Source organism: Labeo rohita, chromosome 1 (assembly GCF_022985175.1).
Source record: "Labeo rohita strain BAU-BD-2019 chromosome 1, IGBB_LRoh.1.0, whole genome shotgun sequence".
Lineage (NCBI taxonomy): Eukaryota > Metazoa > Chordata > Actinopteri > Cypriniformes > Cyprinidae > Labeo > Labeo rohita.
This window is the reverse complement of record NC_066869.1, coordinates 39,667,931-39,685,809: the sequence shown is the minus strand read 5'-3', so window position 1 is coordinate 39,685,809 and position 17,879 is coordinate 39,667,931. Positions and strand designations below refer to the sequence as shown.

At 36.6% G+C, this 17,879-nt stretch overlaps 1 protein-coding gene across 12 annotated transcripts in view; it reads right to left on the bottom strand.

The window, feature by feature from the left end:
* The window catches only part of camk2d2 (calcium/calmodulin-dependent protein kinase (CaM kinase) II delta 2), a 42,863-nt gene extending 29,883 nt beyond the window's left edge, over nucleotides 1–12,980 (bottom strand). For 3 of the 12 annotated variants that reach the window (XM_051117474.1, XM_051117483.1, XM_051117496.1), the window contains exons 1-2: nucleotides 12,613–12,979; nucleotides 10,421–10,515 (exon numbers count right to left, since the gene is read on the bottom strand). In XM_051117474.1, coding sequence (XP_050973431.1) covers nucleotides 10,421–10,515; nucleotides 12,613–12,674 — 157 coding nt within the window. In that variant the 5' untranslated portion in view covers nucleotides 12,675–12,979. Of the gene's footprint in view, nucleotides 1–10,420; nucleotides 10,516–12,612 lie in introns of all 12 variants that reach the window. The other 9 variants (XM_051117522.1, XM_051117550.1, XM_051117556.1 and 6 more) reach the window with 4 other exon arrangements.
* Between the last annotated feature and the right edge of the window lie 4,899 nt (nucleotides 12,981–17,879).

Here is a 17,879-nt window from a genome sequence, read left to right as displayed (position 1 = left end):
TCGCTCGATTAAATCGTCTGCAATTCTGCAATAATGAATGCGATATAGCGTAGCTTTTCAGCGAACTACGGCTGTGTGTACTAAATGCTGATCCATCTAAAAGCACCTGCTGGAGATTTACTGATTACAGAACCGGCTTCACTGAAAAAATGCTCATAACATAACATGCTTCCTCCGAGTCTGCATTTTCGGGCTTGGCAGAAGTGTGCATTGAGGGGGCATAGTGGCCGCAAAGAATCCTTCTGAACACTAATATGACAAATGGGACACCCTACAGTCTCATGGACTTAACGGACATGCGTGCGTGACGGCTATTGTAAGTCTGCAAGACCATAAGTGCACATGAAGTGTGCCATTTGGAACAGGGCCTATTTTTTTCTACAAAATAAAACTGGAAACCGGGGGTGTATGACATCATTGGCAGGTGATGCAATGACAAGGGACGGGCCACTAGTTAAAATAACTTAGACCACGTTCACACAGCAGCAGAATATGGTTGTCAGTCCTGTATTTGAGTCCTTCATACAGTTATGTTCACACACAGAACGGTTATTTAAGGGTGTGACACACTGTAAAAATTTTCACCAGTTTCTACTTAAAAACTTAAGTTCAACAGCTGTCTTAAAATTTTAAGCTAAATCAACTTAAAAATACGAGTCATTTCAACTAACTATAATAAAATAAGTTTAAAATGACTTGTACTTTTAAGTTTATTTAACTTAAGTCGATTTAACTTAAAATTTTAAGGCAGCTGCTAAACTTAAATTTTTAAGTTGAAACTGGTAAAAACTTTTTACAGTGCAACCGCATTCTATACACAAAACTAACACCCGTAAATTTTCAGGACTCACAACCACATTCCCAGAACACATGTGCTGTGTGAACGGAACAGGACTGGAAAACTGCTTCTCCATCACGTCATTCAGTGCAACCGTGTGTTGCATGGTTTCATGTGTGGTTTCGGTAACTTACAGTGACGGAGATATGAGCGGCTATAAGTAAATGTGATTGTCAATCCCAAAAACTGACAGTGTGAATGTCAGTTTCTTGGAAACATTTGGGATAATGTAAGTACTCCAGTCAACAAATATATTTAACACTGTTCTAGTGGTTTTTAGATATTTTAATCCAAAAATCTTTTGTTTGTGATTATTTGGATAACTATTAAATACAAAGACTCACAAAGGATACAGTGTGCTGTACAACTGTATACTGAACTTTGTTTCAAAGTATTTGAAAATCTGAGCAAAATACAAAAGTAGAAGAGAAGCATTTAACTACCCTGATAGCACAGGTATATCTCAGAGATGTCTATTTGACGTCTGCATTTACATCTGCAAAATATTTTTTTTTAGATTGTTTGCTCATCTGCAATTTGTCAATAGGACGTTTCCTATCAGATGTCAAATAGACGTCTATTAGACATCTTTAAGATGGTAATGATTTAGAATGTATGTAACACTGACATCTTACAGACGTCTTCCAGATGTTTATACACAGCAGATCCTTTCCAGATCAAGTGATCTTTAACAGACATCTTGCAGACGTACGTGTGCTATCTGGGTATATACCCCATGATTGCAAATGGCAATCAAATAATAAAAAATGGAAGGTAAACTATGAAATAAAATGATTAATTTACAGACATTTATTAAAATTATAAAATGTGATCTCTGAAGTTTATCACAAAACAGTCAAACGTGTAGTTGTTTGAATCTGTAGAAAGACTGATTCAATTACATCATTTGCAATGCTTCATGGGAATGGGAGTCTGCTGCTGCACTCTTTCAGTGCAGTTCTTGTTTCCATGGTAACGGTTACTACTCTGATTGGTCGATCCAAGGTGTTGACCGCTGCAGGATTGTGTGCACTGCTGATATTTACAGGAAATTAGGCTAGTATACTAAGGAAAACTAAAATAAAACTACAAAATCACACAAAGAATCAACTTCAGAGCTGATGGTAAATCGATATTAAGAGGTTTATACATTATTTTAATTAAAAATCAATAGCACTATAGAGAAAGTGATAGGCTGGCTTCCAAAACCTAGCTAAAAATATTTGTAAGGAATCCATTATTCATTGACTAGACTGATGATCGATTTCGAAACTGACACTAGGAGAGACATTAAGGAGACATCAGGGGGAGCTAATGCTTCTGTTAATTGGCCAACCGAGGCCAATAATCTCAAAATAGCTGATTTATTGGCCTGGCTGATGTATCAGTCTATCACTTTCGCTAAGAGATGACTTCAATCTAAATTGTTGACCTGTCAGAACATCAAAAATATTACAAAGGAGTGCCCACACACACACACATACACACAATCAAGGACACACTGAGTGTGTACAACTTCAAGTTTAGAACAGAACATTCGGTTCTCAATGGATACATGGTTCAGCGTGAAACATTACTCTGACCATTCTGCAATCTGTGATGATGTTTAGCTCCTTTTGTTTACAGCCTCAGGGACGGAGGGCGATAGGCCTCAGTGTATCTCAGGCAAGTGACCCTTTAGCTCTAACGAGACCACAGACTCTCCAGCGAGTTACAGCCCTCAGACATGAGCGAATCTGAACTACTGGTCAAAGAGCAAAAGAGAGAGACGGGGAACTGAGAGAATGTGTCTCTAATTAAAAGTGCCCTAGCTATCTCTCCTCAGAATTCCATGGCCTAGTTTATTAAAGTGGGCATTGAGTTTCTCACTGTGCTATACTACACAGTCTGAGCACTGACCTACTAGTTTAGCACAGAGTGTGAACAGAGAAATAGGCTGCGTTCAAAAAGTGAAAATGCTGTCTTTGCAGGTATAATACGGGCAACGAGGCAAGCTGGCTTAGGTTTCACATACAAGCAGAGGGAGAAACGAAGACAAAACATACACAAGAATTTGTAATAATGTAAAACACTTATTTTGATGTGTTAACTAACATACTAAAACACAAGTACTTCATTATAATTTTAACTGTAGTGTCTTACTTGATATTACATGTAATTACATTTTAAATTTACTAAATTGCAACTTAAGTACAAATGTGGAATTGCAAATGTAAACACACGACAAATAAGTTTCAATGAAAATGACACTGGAGTATATTTTAGTTAATTCTTGTTAGAACTCTCTTAGCAGTACACTTAATCGTATTTCAAAAACAACAAAAGTAATTATGAAATAAAACATAAAAATGCACTTAAGTCCTACTTAAGTGGGTCAGAAAAGCACCTTTAGGTTCAATAAATTACATTTAATGTAAGTGTAAACTATAATACATTCGGTTCACTTAAAGGGATAGTTCACCCAAAAATGAAAATTCTGAAATTAATTTGTTCCAAACACATAAGAACTTATTACAAATTAAGATATTGTTGATGAAATCAGTGAGCTTCCTGACCCTGCAGAGACAGCAACGCAACTAAAATGTTCAAACGGCACAAAAAGGTAGTAAGGACATTATTAAAATAGTCTGTGTGAACGCCGACTCCTGTGTCAGCAGCACCACACGTATGCGTTGTGGTACTCTCATGGAGTGGTGGTGGAGACTGACACGGAAGAGAATAAATTGTTGAATAAATTTGTTATTTTTGTTCTCTTTGAGCGCAAAAAGTATTGTTTTAGCTTCATAACATTATGATTGAACCACTGATGTCACATGGACTATTTTAACAATGTCTTTACTACCATTCTGGTCCTTGAACATAGTAGCTGTGTTGATGTCTATGCAGGGTCATAATTTTTCTTAAAGATGAACAAAGTTCTCAGGTTTGGAATGGCATGAGTGTGAGAAATTAATGACAGAATTTTACATTTTGAGCGAACTATCCATGTAAGTATTTTCTTTCAAAGCATATTATTTCCGAAATTAGTACTTGTACTAGGTAACTTTATAAGCATGCTAAAGTGTAATTCTTTTTCACAATGGAAGGTTACAGGCTAATCAGTTGGCAATATGCACAACCAACAGGCTAATCAGCTAGCTGTACGCTAAGCTTGGCAAATCAGCTGTCACTATGTGAACCTGATAGTGCAGGTACACTGCAGAGATGTCTATTTGATGGGTGCATTCTCATCAAGTAATTTCCTGACAGATGTTAAACAGACATTTAGAAAATGACTTTAAGATGTTTATGATTTAGAATTTATGTAACTGCTTATGTAAAACACCACAAAGAAATTATATAAGACTTACAGGAAGAAAATACATTGGCCAGTTTTTGTTTGTTTGATAATCCATTCCTATATGTATTCAGTTCACGAATTCCATTTCCATTTAACCCTGTGTGCTTGAGAGAGAGAGAAAAAGAGAGAGTACTGTATGGCGGCGTATGAAGTGCTGTCTGAGAAACCAATGAGTTTATTTTTAGCTTTGCAGCACCATAGCCTCTCATGTGATTGTAGTCTCTCTCTTTCACACACCATGAGTGAATGACTCAACACAGGTCAAGGAGATTCAGAGGTAATGAACATTCTGTCTTGAACAGCAGCTCAGACAGAGCTTGTGTGAATTCTTCATTAACACAATCTCTGAATTCTTGACAATATTCAGAAATGTTCAACTTAGCATCTTAATGCGAAGCATTCACTATGAATTCACTGTGCGATACACAAAAATATATATGGCATATGTGAACTGAACAGACTGTTCTGCCAAATAAGCTCTCAATATTCTGGATAGAATAAAATGGCTCTTTTCTTTAGGGTCTTAAAGAGACGTCTATAACATACTTTGGTTAAAATTTCTCAGTGGTAGTGTAAAAACCCTTTTTACCTTGTCAAAATCAGCCCTGTTCAGAGCGAGCCATTCTATTGCATGTTATTTTAAATGCTAATGAGCTCTGCTCACCCCGCCCCTCTCTTCTGTGGGGTGATGAGCCGGTCTGTTTACTTTAGCCGCATTTAGCCACGAAACTTGCTAACTAGCACATTATTAAGAAAGGTAATTTGCAAAGATGCATAAAAACCCTGATACTCACTTGTACTGTAGGTAAAGCTGCATCACGAATGTGATGAGGAACTCATAAAAAACAAACAATTTAGCAAAAATTGAACGAATTTGTACAATCTTACTCTTAAAATAGATCAGGTTGGAAAACCACTCATTATTCATTAAAATAAAACACTCATACAAAGAGTGGTTGATTGACACTTTTTTTCAACACAGATATCTAGATTCATGATTTTAAACCTTTTCGTCTCCACAATAATATTTGAAGGCACCACAATATAAATTAAAATAAAATTTAATTGAATAAATCTATGCTTCATTTACAAGCGTATAGTTTATGAAACAGTGATTTAGTGTCTTAGAATGGCTTGGCTCTTGGTGTAAATGAAGTGCCAAGCTTCAGTCTGAAACTGGCAGCACTTTTTTTTTTTTTGTGGCAACACACACACACAAAAAAAGTTTGAAAATGAAGAAATTAAGATGGAAATATTAGCATTTATATTTATATTTACAAAATGAATATATTCTTAGAATTAATACGTTCTTATAATAATATATTCTTTATTTGCTTAATATTTTTATTTCATAATAATCACAGTTATTATTATTATTATTGGACAGTCATGCTGAATTTTTCCAAAACCATGGGAATGTGGCCTATGAAATCTGAAAAAAAAAAAAAAAAAAAAAAAAGGTGAAAAGAGATTTTTTAAATGGTTCTAGTAAAAAGTAAATCAAAGTATGAACACTCAAATTGTTTAGGTTTTTCCTAAATCGTTCAGTTCAAAAAGGACTTCACACTCAAAAGAAGAGACAGTTTTCATTCTTTTTCACTTTTTTTAATTCTATGCAAGTGCACTCCACAACACAATCACCCCATCAAATGTTTCATTATGTCCAAATAATGAATCATTCAAGCCATCTGATGAAAATTCCTGTTTTTTACAGATTAATAATATATTGCAGAAAAGCAAAATACTGCAATGTCATTTTTTCCCACTATTGTCTATTCTTAGCCCCTATGACTTTTTCAGCCATTCTTAATTTACTGGATAAGATTTGTATGAATATTTACTCAATTTTTAACACACAAAATAATTTGGAGCTTGACATAACTTCTTTATAAAAAATTACAAAAACGTTTTAAGATTAGATTAATTTTCATGACTCTTCCAGGTCTAGAAATCACACTTTTAAAATTACGCTTCCTCACGTATCCAGGATTTTGAAAACAGTAGGGAAAAATACTGTTGTTGAGGGGGTGAATTAATATACAAAGTATCTTGATTTTAGCTTATTTTCTAATTCTAGTCTGTTTACTGAGGCACCCTGGTGGGCCCCAGCTCCCTGGTTGAAAACCCAAGATCTAGGAGTCTGGGTAATTTAGCCTTAAGCTAATGTATAATACAAGTTAATTAAATATTAAATTTTAGTGAAATACTGTAAATATTGAGTAAAACGTACAGCAATTCACTGACAAACCATCTCACCAATGTACGCTCTAAAGCAGGGGTCACCACACTCGGTCCTGGAGGGCCGGTGTCCTGCAGAGTTTAGCTCCAACACTAATCAAACACACCTGAACCAGATGATCAAGGTCCTACTAGTCATACTTGAAACTTCCAGGCAGGTGTGTTGAGGTGAGTTGGATCTAAACTCTGCAGGACACCGGCCCTTCAGGATCAAGTTTGGTGACCTCTGCTCTAAAGGTTCCAGATTCAGAGCAAAGCCACAGAAAAACCATTTTGGTTCTCTAAAGAACCAATTCTTAACAGAACCCTTTTTTCTTAGTGTAATGAACATTTTAACAATATAAAGAACCTTTTTCCACTATAAAGAACCTTTTGTGGAATGGAACCATTGTTCTCAGAATCACAGATGTCAATAAAGAAGCTTTTTATTTTTTAAGAATGCGGCGTTCAACACCAAATTACATAATATGAACCACTGAACATACTGACTATCCTTCACAGCCTTGTTTTCATTCTTGTCACATAAAATACTCCATCAACCCATACTAAGCTCCATAGTACATCAAAGCAATGATTATAAAATGAAGTACAGCTGAGCACAGCACTGTAACGCTCACAAGTAACAAATGAGGACAGATAAGGTCAAAGAACATTGTTTATTCTTAGTTATCTTCACCACCAAAAGACCAAATCGTAATAAGCTAGCAGATTCTTTCTTTTAGCATTCATCTGATATAACACAAACACATACAGTCGCACTGTCAACATGGACAACGACCATCTGTGGGTTTTGTCAGACACCAGGCTACTGCAATTCCACTTTCTTTTTTTCTCCCTCCTCTTCATCTAACTCCAACACTATCCCTTCTTCTTCTTCTCATCGTTCTTTTCTGTATTTTGTTGCCTCTGCTCTTCTACATGGCATTTGCCTTACGTAATACACAATCTGTACTCAGCTTGTTTGTTGACCTCTCTTTTGCCTTTTTCTTATTCCAGTTTTCTCGTTTACAGTCTTTATCCTCCTCTGTGTTTTTCTATTTTTAAACAACAAAAAAATCTCACTATTAATCAGTATCTTTGTCGTTTTTCCAAAAATCCCACACACACAAGATGAATTTACCTAAGAAGAAAATGGCGTATGATATTAAACTTGTTTTGAAAGATTGTATTTTGACCATACTGTAAGTGAATTTATTGTGTTTAGTTCCAATGCAAGATTTCTATTACTTTTAAGCATTTTTCTTATTAATTTAGAACTATTTAGAGATATTTTGCTCTTGTGGTGTTTGTTACACCTACTATATAGTAAACAACTACCAATATTCAGACAAAGGTACTTTTTATTGGCATCTAAGTTTCCAAAAAAGAACCTTTAAAATGGAACCTTTCATACCTGATCTCATGACGAAAACGTACCTGTGGGAACTTTTTCGCAAGATGCAAAATACTACCATAAGTACATATCACTGCAGTTTCCAACAGAAATGAACACTAGAGGTGGTAAAACAGCGAGTACTTGTAATCGTTTTCGTACACAGTTATGATTACAGCTACAGTTTCGCTTTCGGGGTGTAACAAGCTTGCTCGGTAGCTCAGCTGGCATTGAACCAATTTAGGTTGTGGAATCCTTGGGTACGAATCCTCTGAAAAATATGACCCGCGATGAAAGAGCTGAAAGATGAGAGATTGAAAAACAAGCTAAAACGGCATGCTTGTGATTGTGTTTTACTCCATTTGATCTCACGTTTGATCTAGCGAGTCTTCGTGAGATCGCGTGTCAATGTAAAATTGTTTCTACAATTAACAAGCGTGTGGTCTTGTGGTCTGGTCGAATCATCTAATGTGTGCATTCACAGGATTATAAGGCTAAAAATCGGTTGAAACTGTCTTCATGTCTGTGGTTTCCCATGGTTTTAAAATCGGTTAAGATATGAAAATTATCTAGTGTTTGGCCAGCCTTATGCTGGGTACACACTAAAATAATTTTAAAATCTCATAACATCTTTAAAATGTGAGAGACCACAAACATGAGGACAAAAAGTCCTAGATTTAACCGTTTTGCTCTTATAGCACCAACAGCTTTTCAACCAGAGTCCTGACTGTGAACATGGGAAATCTTTCAAAATCTCTCGAGACTTGAGAATAAACATTGTGGACGACAGTTTTACAAGACACGTTGTATAAACACTCGTGCTGTTGCCACAAATCAACAAGCTGATCTTCCATTTCTGCTGTCCAAATCCTTTCGTGCTTCGCCATGGCTGCGTTTGTTATGCTTCCTGAAACGTACATGGCGGCACGTATTTAGCGTATATCACACAGGTACGTTTTGGTCATGAGATCAGGTTGAACCTTTCCATTGCACTTAAGGTTCTGTTCACTAAAAGTTCTATAAAGAACCCAAAATTGTTCCTCTATGGCATCACTGCAAAAACCCTTAAAAAAGAAAAGAAATAACTACTGCCAAAAAAAACTTCTGCGCTATTCTACATTTCATAACGTGTTGTTTCTGACTAGTGGAAAAAACTTCACAGTTTTAGTCCTATCTATATTCTATATCTAGTCTGTCCGTATATCATTTGCTTGATTTTACACATGATAAAACAAGACGTTTGAATCTGTCTTTATCCAGTGTTCAGATTTCTGTTCTGGAATGTATGCACATTAGTGCATATTAATTAGATAATGCCTCAATTGCATATTTGAAACAGAAAAAAAGATTATACTTAATGTAATCAGTCAGCTGGAGAAATATAATATCTATTAGTTATATTTTTACCCTATTTGCCAGGGGTGTTTTGCTTTTACTGTACCAGACAAAACATTTTTACAATGCAGCTGAATTTGAAAAAGACACATACTGTGACTTTTTTACAGCGTATTAATGAAAAAAAGCAGTTTTTGACCTGTCTGTAATCACTTCACCTCCTCAAATGTCACCTTTTACCCTGCGTTAATCTAGGACTGGAGGTCACGGTCCTACTAGCGAGGATGGGTCTTGTGTCAGTACGTGTGTGTGTCTGTGTGCAGTGGCATTTTAACATGTGTGTGCTCATAAAATCGCAATTCCTGGGCTTATCACGAAAAGAGGTTAAGACCATCTCTGACACGGAACAGCATCGAGTGCAGCGGAGCACTGCAGTGCTCTGCGAGTATGAGCGCGCTCGAGAGAGATATGAATACAACATAAACTGCCACACCACCCGATGCTGTATTTTTGGAAACGGTATCCCAGCATGCACCAGTGCAGTGATACTGATCCCAGAATCTAGGTGTCCATTTCAATCCCACTGTGCAGAGAAGGGAGGGGGTGTAATTCAATCCTAATGATCCAGAAAATATGCATGATTTCCCTTTCCAAATTCACATTCCGAAAGGTAAACTTCACAGCAAAAAGATGGAATTGTTGAGAAAAAGGCAATGTGAGTCATATGATTGGCTCTAAGGAGGAGAGATGCTGTGGGAGAAGAGAAATGATTGGTTGTTCTGAGGGTGGGAAGGAGGCTGATCGGTGGTTTTGCCCTATAGCAGCAGAGCCTGCAGGCAAACAGGCCAACAGCAACAATTACACTGACGGATCTGAAAGAACTGGGTCGCTCACTTTCCAACAGGGGATAAGACCAGCCAAAGCCATTGAAAGCACCATATATATAAGCACACATCGCATATTACTGTGTTTACACACACAAAACCACAAAACACTCAACTTACTTCATCCATACTCATTCATATACAGTGTTCAGATTGATATGTGGTTCTCAAACACATAATCCCTTCAGCTCCTTCACAGTTATGCTTAGACGCAAGCATCCGTTACGTCAGAACACACGCACAGAGCTCCAGATGAGACCCAGATGCACAGTCTCTTATCCTGGGTTTAACCAGATATGCTGTTTTTACATCAAATGTTGCCATGTTTGGCTACACTCGATGCTCTATTAACTGTACTCAGGTCCTGCATGGCACCTGATAGGAGCATGGCACACTAAATAAAAGTCACTTACCCCTGGCTGACAGCTTCTTTGTGTTGATGATTTTGGCCGCATACTCTTGGCCGGATGATATCTTCACGCATCGCCTCACGACAGAGAAGGCGCCCCTGAAGAAAAGGGAAAAAAGAGAAGACGGTGAGGGAAAAAATGGGCACGAGGCCCTGATGCCGAACAGATAGAGCATATGGCATGGAGAGCAGAATCTGTGCCATGATGGAGGCACAGCCTGAGCGCTTCCAAGGTTACACAACTACGATTTTCCATGGTTGTTTGTCCGTGTGTATTTGATGAGCGTGTGTGGGTGTTTTGAAATTGCTTAGCATATTCGCTGGCCGCGTACACACACCAAATCTGTGTGTGTGCACGCTGGAAATGAAGGGGTTAATTACATGTCACCTTAAATGTCCCCTCTTCTGTGGTTGTTCTTCACTCATACAGAATGAGACAGTGATGCATTTTCCGATAAATCTCACTTAAAATAAAGGAATTAAAAATAAATAAATATATAAACCAATAAGAAAGTACAGTAACGGTTAAAACACCTAACTATATATGGTCAAAAAAAGAGGGAAGAATAAAAATACAAACAGCATGCATAAATTATTATTTTAAAAAGTATTTACTGTCATATTTACTGTTATTTCATGGTTTATTGTAAATTTATCATATTTTTTAGTTTTAATAAATAAATAAATAAATAAGAATCACCTAATTAATTACATCACATTTACTTGGATTATATTTATAATGTTAATTTTGTTTTCTATATATGGCCAAAAATGAAAAAAATTAAATAATGGTATTTAATTTATAGAATAATATATATATATATATATATATATATATATATATATATATATATATATATATATATATATATATATATATATATATATATATGCTGAAAACATACATCACATAAATTATTTTAAAAAGTATTTACTGCTATTTTATGGTTTAGAGTAAATTTATTTAAAAAAATTAAATTATAAAAATATAATATTATGTTAATTTTGTACATTTTTTCTATAGAAACTATATAGAATCATTTTATCTTATAGAAGGATTCATTAACAAGAGTATACTGTATAGAGTACAAAAAGAGTATACTGATCCTAATGGAATCTCGAATAGCGTACAGTTGCTATAGCAACCTTCTCAGATAAAAGTGACTTCGCGAGCGTCTATTTAGCGCACTCTGACTTTCAATCTTACTTTTGGCTAGTGAAACGTTGTATGAAATAGCTGTTAAAACTTATTTGCAAAAATGCATTAACCCCAAATCTTTGTTTCGCCTTATTTTGGAAGGGTATGGTTAAGTAATCATTTAGTGTATGATGATCATTTGCAAATTTAATGAAATCAAAAATGGTGCAAATAGAAAAGTAGGCATCTCTATGAAGCAGTGGGGAGCCAAGCTGTGATGCCCAGTCTTTATACATGATGCCACCGCGCAGATGGCGCAGAGACGTTTTGATAACATCATATTTTGTACGGACTGTTATTCAAGTGATTTCAATTTAAGGTCACAAAGGGCTTAAAAACGAACTCAATCCGGGACATTTTAGATCTGAACGCATCAGCACGTAGGGATAAATCTATCACACGCTGAAATATACCAGGGTATCTCCTGAAACCCGTGCAGATCGGGACCACCGATGTGGCCTCTGCGCACCCTCCCCCTCCCCAGTCAGTCAAACGCAAAGCAAGGAATCCCCAACGCGATAATTAACGGCACGGGAATGTGTGTCTGCACTGTTGTCGCATTGCCATGAGTATTTCTGTCTCCAGGGTAAAAAGCCCGAGCCCCACCCCCCTAAAATGTACATTATACCAGCTGTTCGGATATCTGACGTGATGATCACAATGGCCGCGTCACAAACCCTAGAGCGCTGCCAACCTGCACCGCATTTTGGGCATCACGGGCACGTTTGGAACGTTGCGGTCTGTTCCAAACGCGCCCGTGATTGTCAAAGAATGCCGTTTGGGCTGGCAGCTCGCTAGGCTTTGAGACAGAGACTATGTAATCAAGCGCTCACGGCAAGGTTATTATAAGCGTTCGCTGCAATTACAGCGGAGCTGTCAAACACAAGACGCGTCGCAGTCGCATCATTTCATTATGCGTTCAGCAACATCAGATGTGCACATTATATAACAAATGCACAGGCATGCAATCATTCTGCAGTGGAAAATCCAGCACTTACTTTCCGAGCTCCTCAAAAAGCTGATATTCGTCCGTGAACCTGGTGCAGATGGTCAGAGCCATTGTGATGGGGAATCGGCAGCGCGAGGAAGAGGATGATGCGGGGAAGCGCAGTCAGTCTCCTCTCGTCCCTCCTGTAGACCGAAAGGAGAGCACTTGAATTTTTTTTTGTCTTTCTGAGCTTCTGCTTCCGTTCCTGGTCTCTTCAAGTGAGATGCGCCGATCACTGTCAGATGATCAGATATGTAAACCTTGGGGTCGATCACCAACGGGAGGAAGAAGCGCTTTCACATCCAACGGTTCCATGGGCTCATCATTATGCGCGTTGACGTTGCCATCTCTCTCTTGGACGTGTTTGCATACAGCACCTCGCCCCCTTCTCCCCTCCCTTTCAAAGCCATGCCCCGCCTTCACAAACATCATGCGTTTGTAGAGTTTTCATATTCATACTTGATAAATCTTCATTGTAACAATAACACTAAGGTCAATTGAATAATTTACAGCTTAACCCATATAAGCATAACTGACGTTACATTTCACCATCCTACAGGGTGCAACATGCACAGCACCATCTAAAACTGTAAACATATTTGATCTTAACGCAGCGTTTTTGATTAGCCTATTTATGCATTTAAAAAAATCCCATTTGTCACATTATATAATAAATTGCACAAAAAGCTAAAGAGTGATTAAACTGTGCAAATGTACATTGAGAAACTAAAGTTCTTAGTTTATTAAGAACTATTACTAATAGTAATAATTAAATGAAGCATGCTGTAATACTGTTAAGCGTTTCTTCTAACCCCAGATAGCACATGTACATCTGCAAGATGTCTTCTAAAGATCACTTGATCTGGAAAGCATCTGCTGTATACAGACATCTGACATACATCTGTGAGATGTCAGTTTTACATACATTCTAAATCATAAACATCTTAAAGACATCCAACAGACGTCTATTTGACATCTGATAAGAAAAATCCTATAGATGTATTGCAGATGAGCAAACACTCGTCTTCCAGAAAAAATATGTCTTCCAGATGTAAATGCAGACTTTAAATAGACGTCTCCTTGATGTATGTGTGCTATTAGGGGCGGTATCCTTTTGTTGACAATCCTGTACATCATTGGTACTATACCACTAGGGCAGTACCATGGTATCATGTACCCCCTAACCCCTAAATAAATAAATAAATAAATAAAATGTGTAGTAGTTTTTTGTGCAGTACAATAATGGTTTTGCCAATAGACAAATTTACAATAGTTGAATTGGTATTAAAAAAAAAAATATATATATATATATATATATATATATATATATATATGTATATATATATATATATATATATATATATATATAATATATGTATGTATATGTATATGTATATGTATATATTGCAGGGAAAAAATTAGGGATGGGCGATATGGGCTTAAAAATTTATCACAATAATTTAAGGTATTTATTGTGATAATGATATCAATGGCGATAATTCAGGGAATTCTGTTTCTTTAGAGAAAAGTATTATCTTTCCCCAAATTTTTACCCAAAATAGGGCGTTGTGAGCATTACCAAGTACACATGCAATGAAATAACTGTTTTATTGATGTGGAATGTGAATTAAATTGTTTGTATTTCTATACTGGAAGCTCCTAACACCAAGACGAATATCTTGTGTGTAAAACACACTTGCATGCGCATAGTGCTTGCAGAAAAACACTGGTAACAAGCGGAGGTAATGGGGTAAAATATATATTTTTGTGCCTTTTGATGTCAAAATCGGAATGCAAATAATTTTTATAGAACACTGGCATCAAAAACACCATTTGAAGCTAAACTCAGATGTTTAAATGGACGTCCTAGATGAAAACTGCTATGATTACTCTTTTAAAGCATAAATTGGATTTGCAACTATAGGTCTACATAATATCCACATATGCTGTTCATAGGGGACTTATTGTTTTATCCCTACAGTTACAGCATGAAATATTATTTAAACCTACTACCATTTTTACATAACATTGATATATTATATCTCACAATTCAGATTTTTTTATATCTCCTAATTCGGACTTCATAACTCAGTTTAACTCAGAAATAGTGAATTTGTCAGTTCTGAGGGAAAAAGACAGAAGCGTGGGATATGAACTCTTATTTTGAGCAGAGGGGAAAAGAGAGAATGACGAGTTGTTATGTGCTTATTAGAACCATATATATATATATACAGATGCCTCATTAGCGACTGTTTCTGTGGGGTGCTATACGTAAGGCGTCCGCCATATTGTAATGGTCAACTTGACGTCATTCACTATAGTAATCACTAAATATTCGAAATGCCACAATTCTGCACAGCCGTTGGTCTGCAAACCTATAGTATAGTACATGACATCAAGTTCAATGCTGTTTTATAAGAGAAGTCACTGACTTTTTGCGACAGGTGGGATTCAGCTTACGGCACTTCTCATTCATACCTATGGTATCCATAAACGGCAACTGGGTGTCGCACGACTGAAATTCAATGATGTCAAGGCTGTAATCTGATTGGTTATTAAGGGACACATGATCCAAGTTGACCGTTATGCTCTCTCCAATAGTAAGTAATACAGACCCTCTTCTTGGAATTACAAGAATAAAGTCAGAATTGTAAAATATAAAATCAGATTTACCTTTTTTTAATATATTTTTTTATTCCATGGCTCCACAGACTGCTACTTGAACTGCCCACAAAAACGTAATCCCTATTTCGGATCTGTAAGACTATCCTACTATTTAACATCAATTTCGTAGAGCAACAGTGCTTATTGCTGGGTGACAAGCTCTTGTAATATGCAGAGAACATTTTGAAAATGACATTTAATCAATATAATCTATCTTTTTGAATTTGACTATTTTGTACCATATCCGTGTAATTCTCTAGCCGTAAAGGCTATCTCTCCTGAGTTTTCTGCAACCATGATGCACGCGCATCCCAAATGTTTACAAGAAATAATTGGTCTATAGATCTTTTTCCTAAGAAAATGATGAGTGCCGCCATTACGAATTCTAACTTCTGATTGGATGCTCTTCTGTTCCGGTTTCCATAGGAACCCATTCAAATAGTGCCCATCTGTTTTTAATATAGCTAACGTCGGCAGCTTTGTGTCATCTACACACTCATTAAACTCTGAGAGTGAGGCACTGACAAATGAAGGTCATTGCGACATTGCAAAGTGATGGCGCTATGGAACCATGTGCTTTTTAAAAACATTTTAAAAGGTTTAACATTAGATTATCAGCTCAGAATATACGCTAATTTGATTAGAAACACTGGAGACCGGAAAAGCAAAGCATCCTTCCGGTTAAGAGTCAGGCGTGACTTCCGCAAACATCTATAGCAGAAGTAATTGAGTATTTTCACGTTACATCATCAATCTGGAAGTCGGCCATTGCGACGGCACTGAATGTAAACAATGCACCCGAACGGAACTTGTGTAAGGGCTTGGCAAAAATACGAAAGGAATTCACTATGTCTGGATAAGAAATTTAATTGTCGGGTCATCAGTCCATGATAAAGGAGGCAGACTGTACAGATATTTAGAACCTATTACAGGGCTTGACAATATGGACAGCCCTGCATTCATGTTCCAACAGGGGCAAGAAATACTGAAGACGGACATAAAGTGGAGAAAAGCAGGCAGATTAATCTCACTGTTCACGATGCACAAAATATAGGAAGAAACTCCTAAATACTGAATTGGGGATAAGAGTTTATATGATTATACCGCTGAGGGGAACTGTCTGTTTACAGAATAGTTTACATGGCGTTTTCTTTTCATCTAGCATCTGTATAATGCAATATAAAGCAGTGTTAATAAGCGTAGAGCAGCTTTGTGTACAGCAGTAATCAAGGAAACACTATCACTGCTTAGCATTGCGCCCTGAATTAACTTTAGCTTGTCAAAATATAACACCTCCAATATAACAAGTCCTTCTCTGAATGATTCAGCAGCTTCCACACTTTTCTGTGGATTAGATAACATAAATTAGTAGAACGTCTTCAGTGGTACATTAACCGTGTAATTTGTACTGCTTACATTTGAGGATCGCCGCAACGGCCGCACATCCAGGTAACTGACCAAAATGTGACATCGGTGCAAACCCTCTATACTACTGATGATGCTCCAGGAATCTCTTTTCCAGTTTTCACTGTAGCTGAATAAAACGCAGATAGAGAAATATTAACTGAGGAAACTTGAAGACAATAAACATACCATTGCTACAATATATGGTTTGTCTGTGTTCTTTAAGTAATCTTGGGTATTTTTATAAGGATAAAGTATATTTATAATGCACTACTAATCGACATACCCTTTATAATACTATAAAATAGTATGATTTCAGCCTCATTTTGTGATATGAAACCACAGCTGATTAACCGGAAGTTTCGCACATTCGCAGAAAACGGCTTACTTCTGCGGATTTTACAGTGGAGTACAGTACAGTACAACAGAGTGTAACATACTTTTACTGTTAAATAAACTAATAACTAATAAATAAATCCAAAATTATTAGTTTATATGCACGGATTCCATAATTCACTGACTAGAATCCATCACCTCAAAGCGCATATATGCTGCCAGAGCACTGTTATGACGCACATTTTCAGCTGGCGTTTCTACGCATGCGCACATGCGGAGAAATACTCTCTTGTGCACTTCTACATTTTGAACACAAGAGCGTACTGTTGTACAAGCCATAATTTCAAAAGCTGAACCACCTTACTGTGGAGACAAAAACGATCAGCATCAAATTTATTTTATAGAAGCTTTAAAATATACTTTTGTACCATTGCCAGTGTTAAACTTCTTTTACTAAGAAATGTCAGTTACATTTTTATTTTTTTCTTCATATTATTCCCTGGAATATTTCGTATTGCACTGCATTTTGATCTTCTGGCATTCACTCTTTGGGGAAATGTGTTGGCGAAAGCAATTAGAGTTCAAGGGACAGTTCACCAAAAAAAAAAAAAAAAAAAAAAAAAGATGAAAGAAAAGAAATTTCTGTCATCATATACTCACCCTCAAGAAAAAGGGAAATTCACAAATTGCAGATCTGGAACAACATGCGAGTGAGTAAATGATGACTGCTATGAACTTTTTGGCCTTGCAATGCAAATTCAGGTCAGAGTCAATAAAGCATACATCATGAATATATAGTTAAGCAAGTTGTTAGTCCACAACCACCTTCTTATATGTGCTGATGCAGGCTCTTTTCAGTTTTTGTAGGTATAT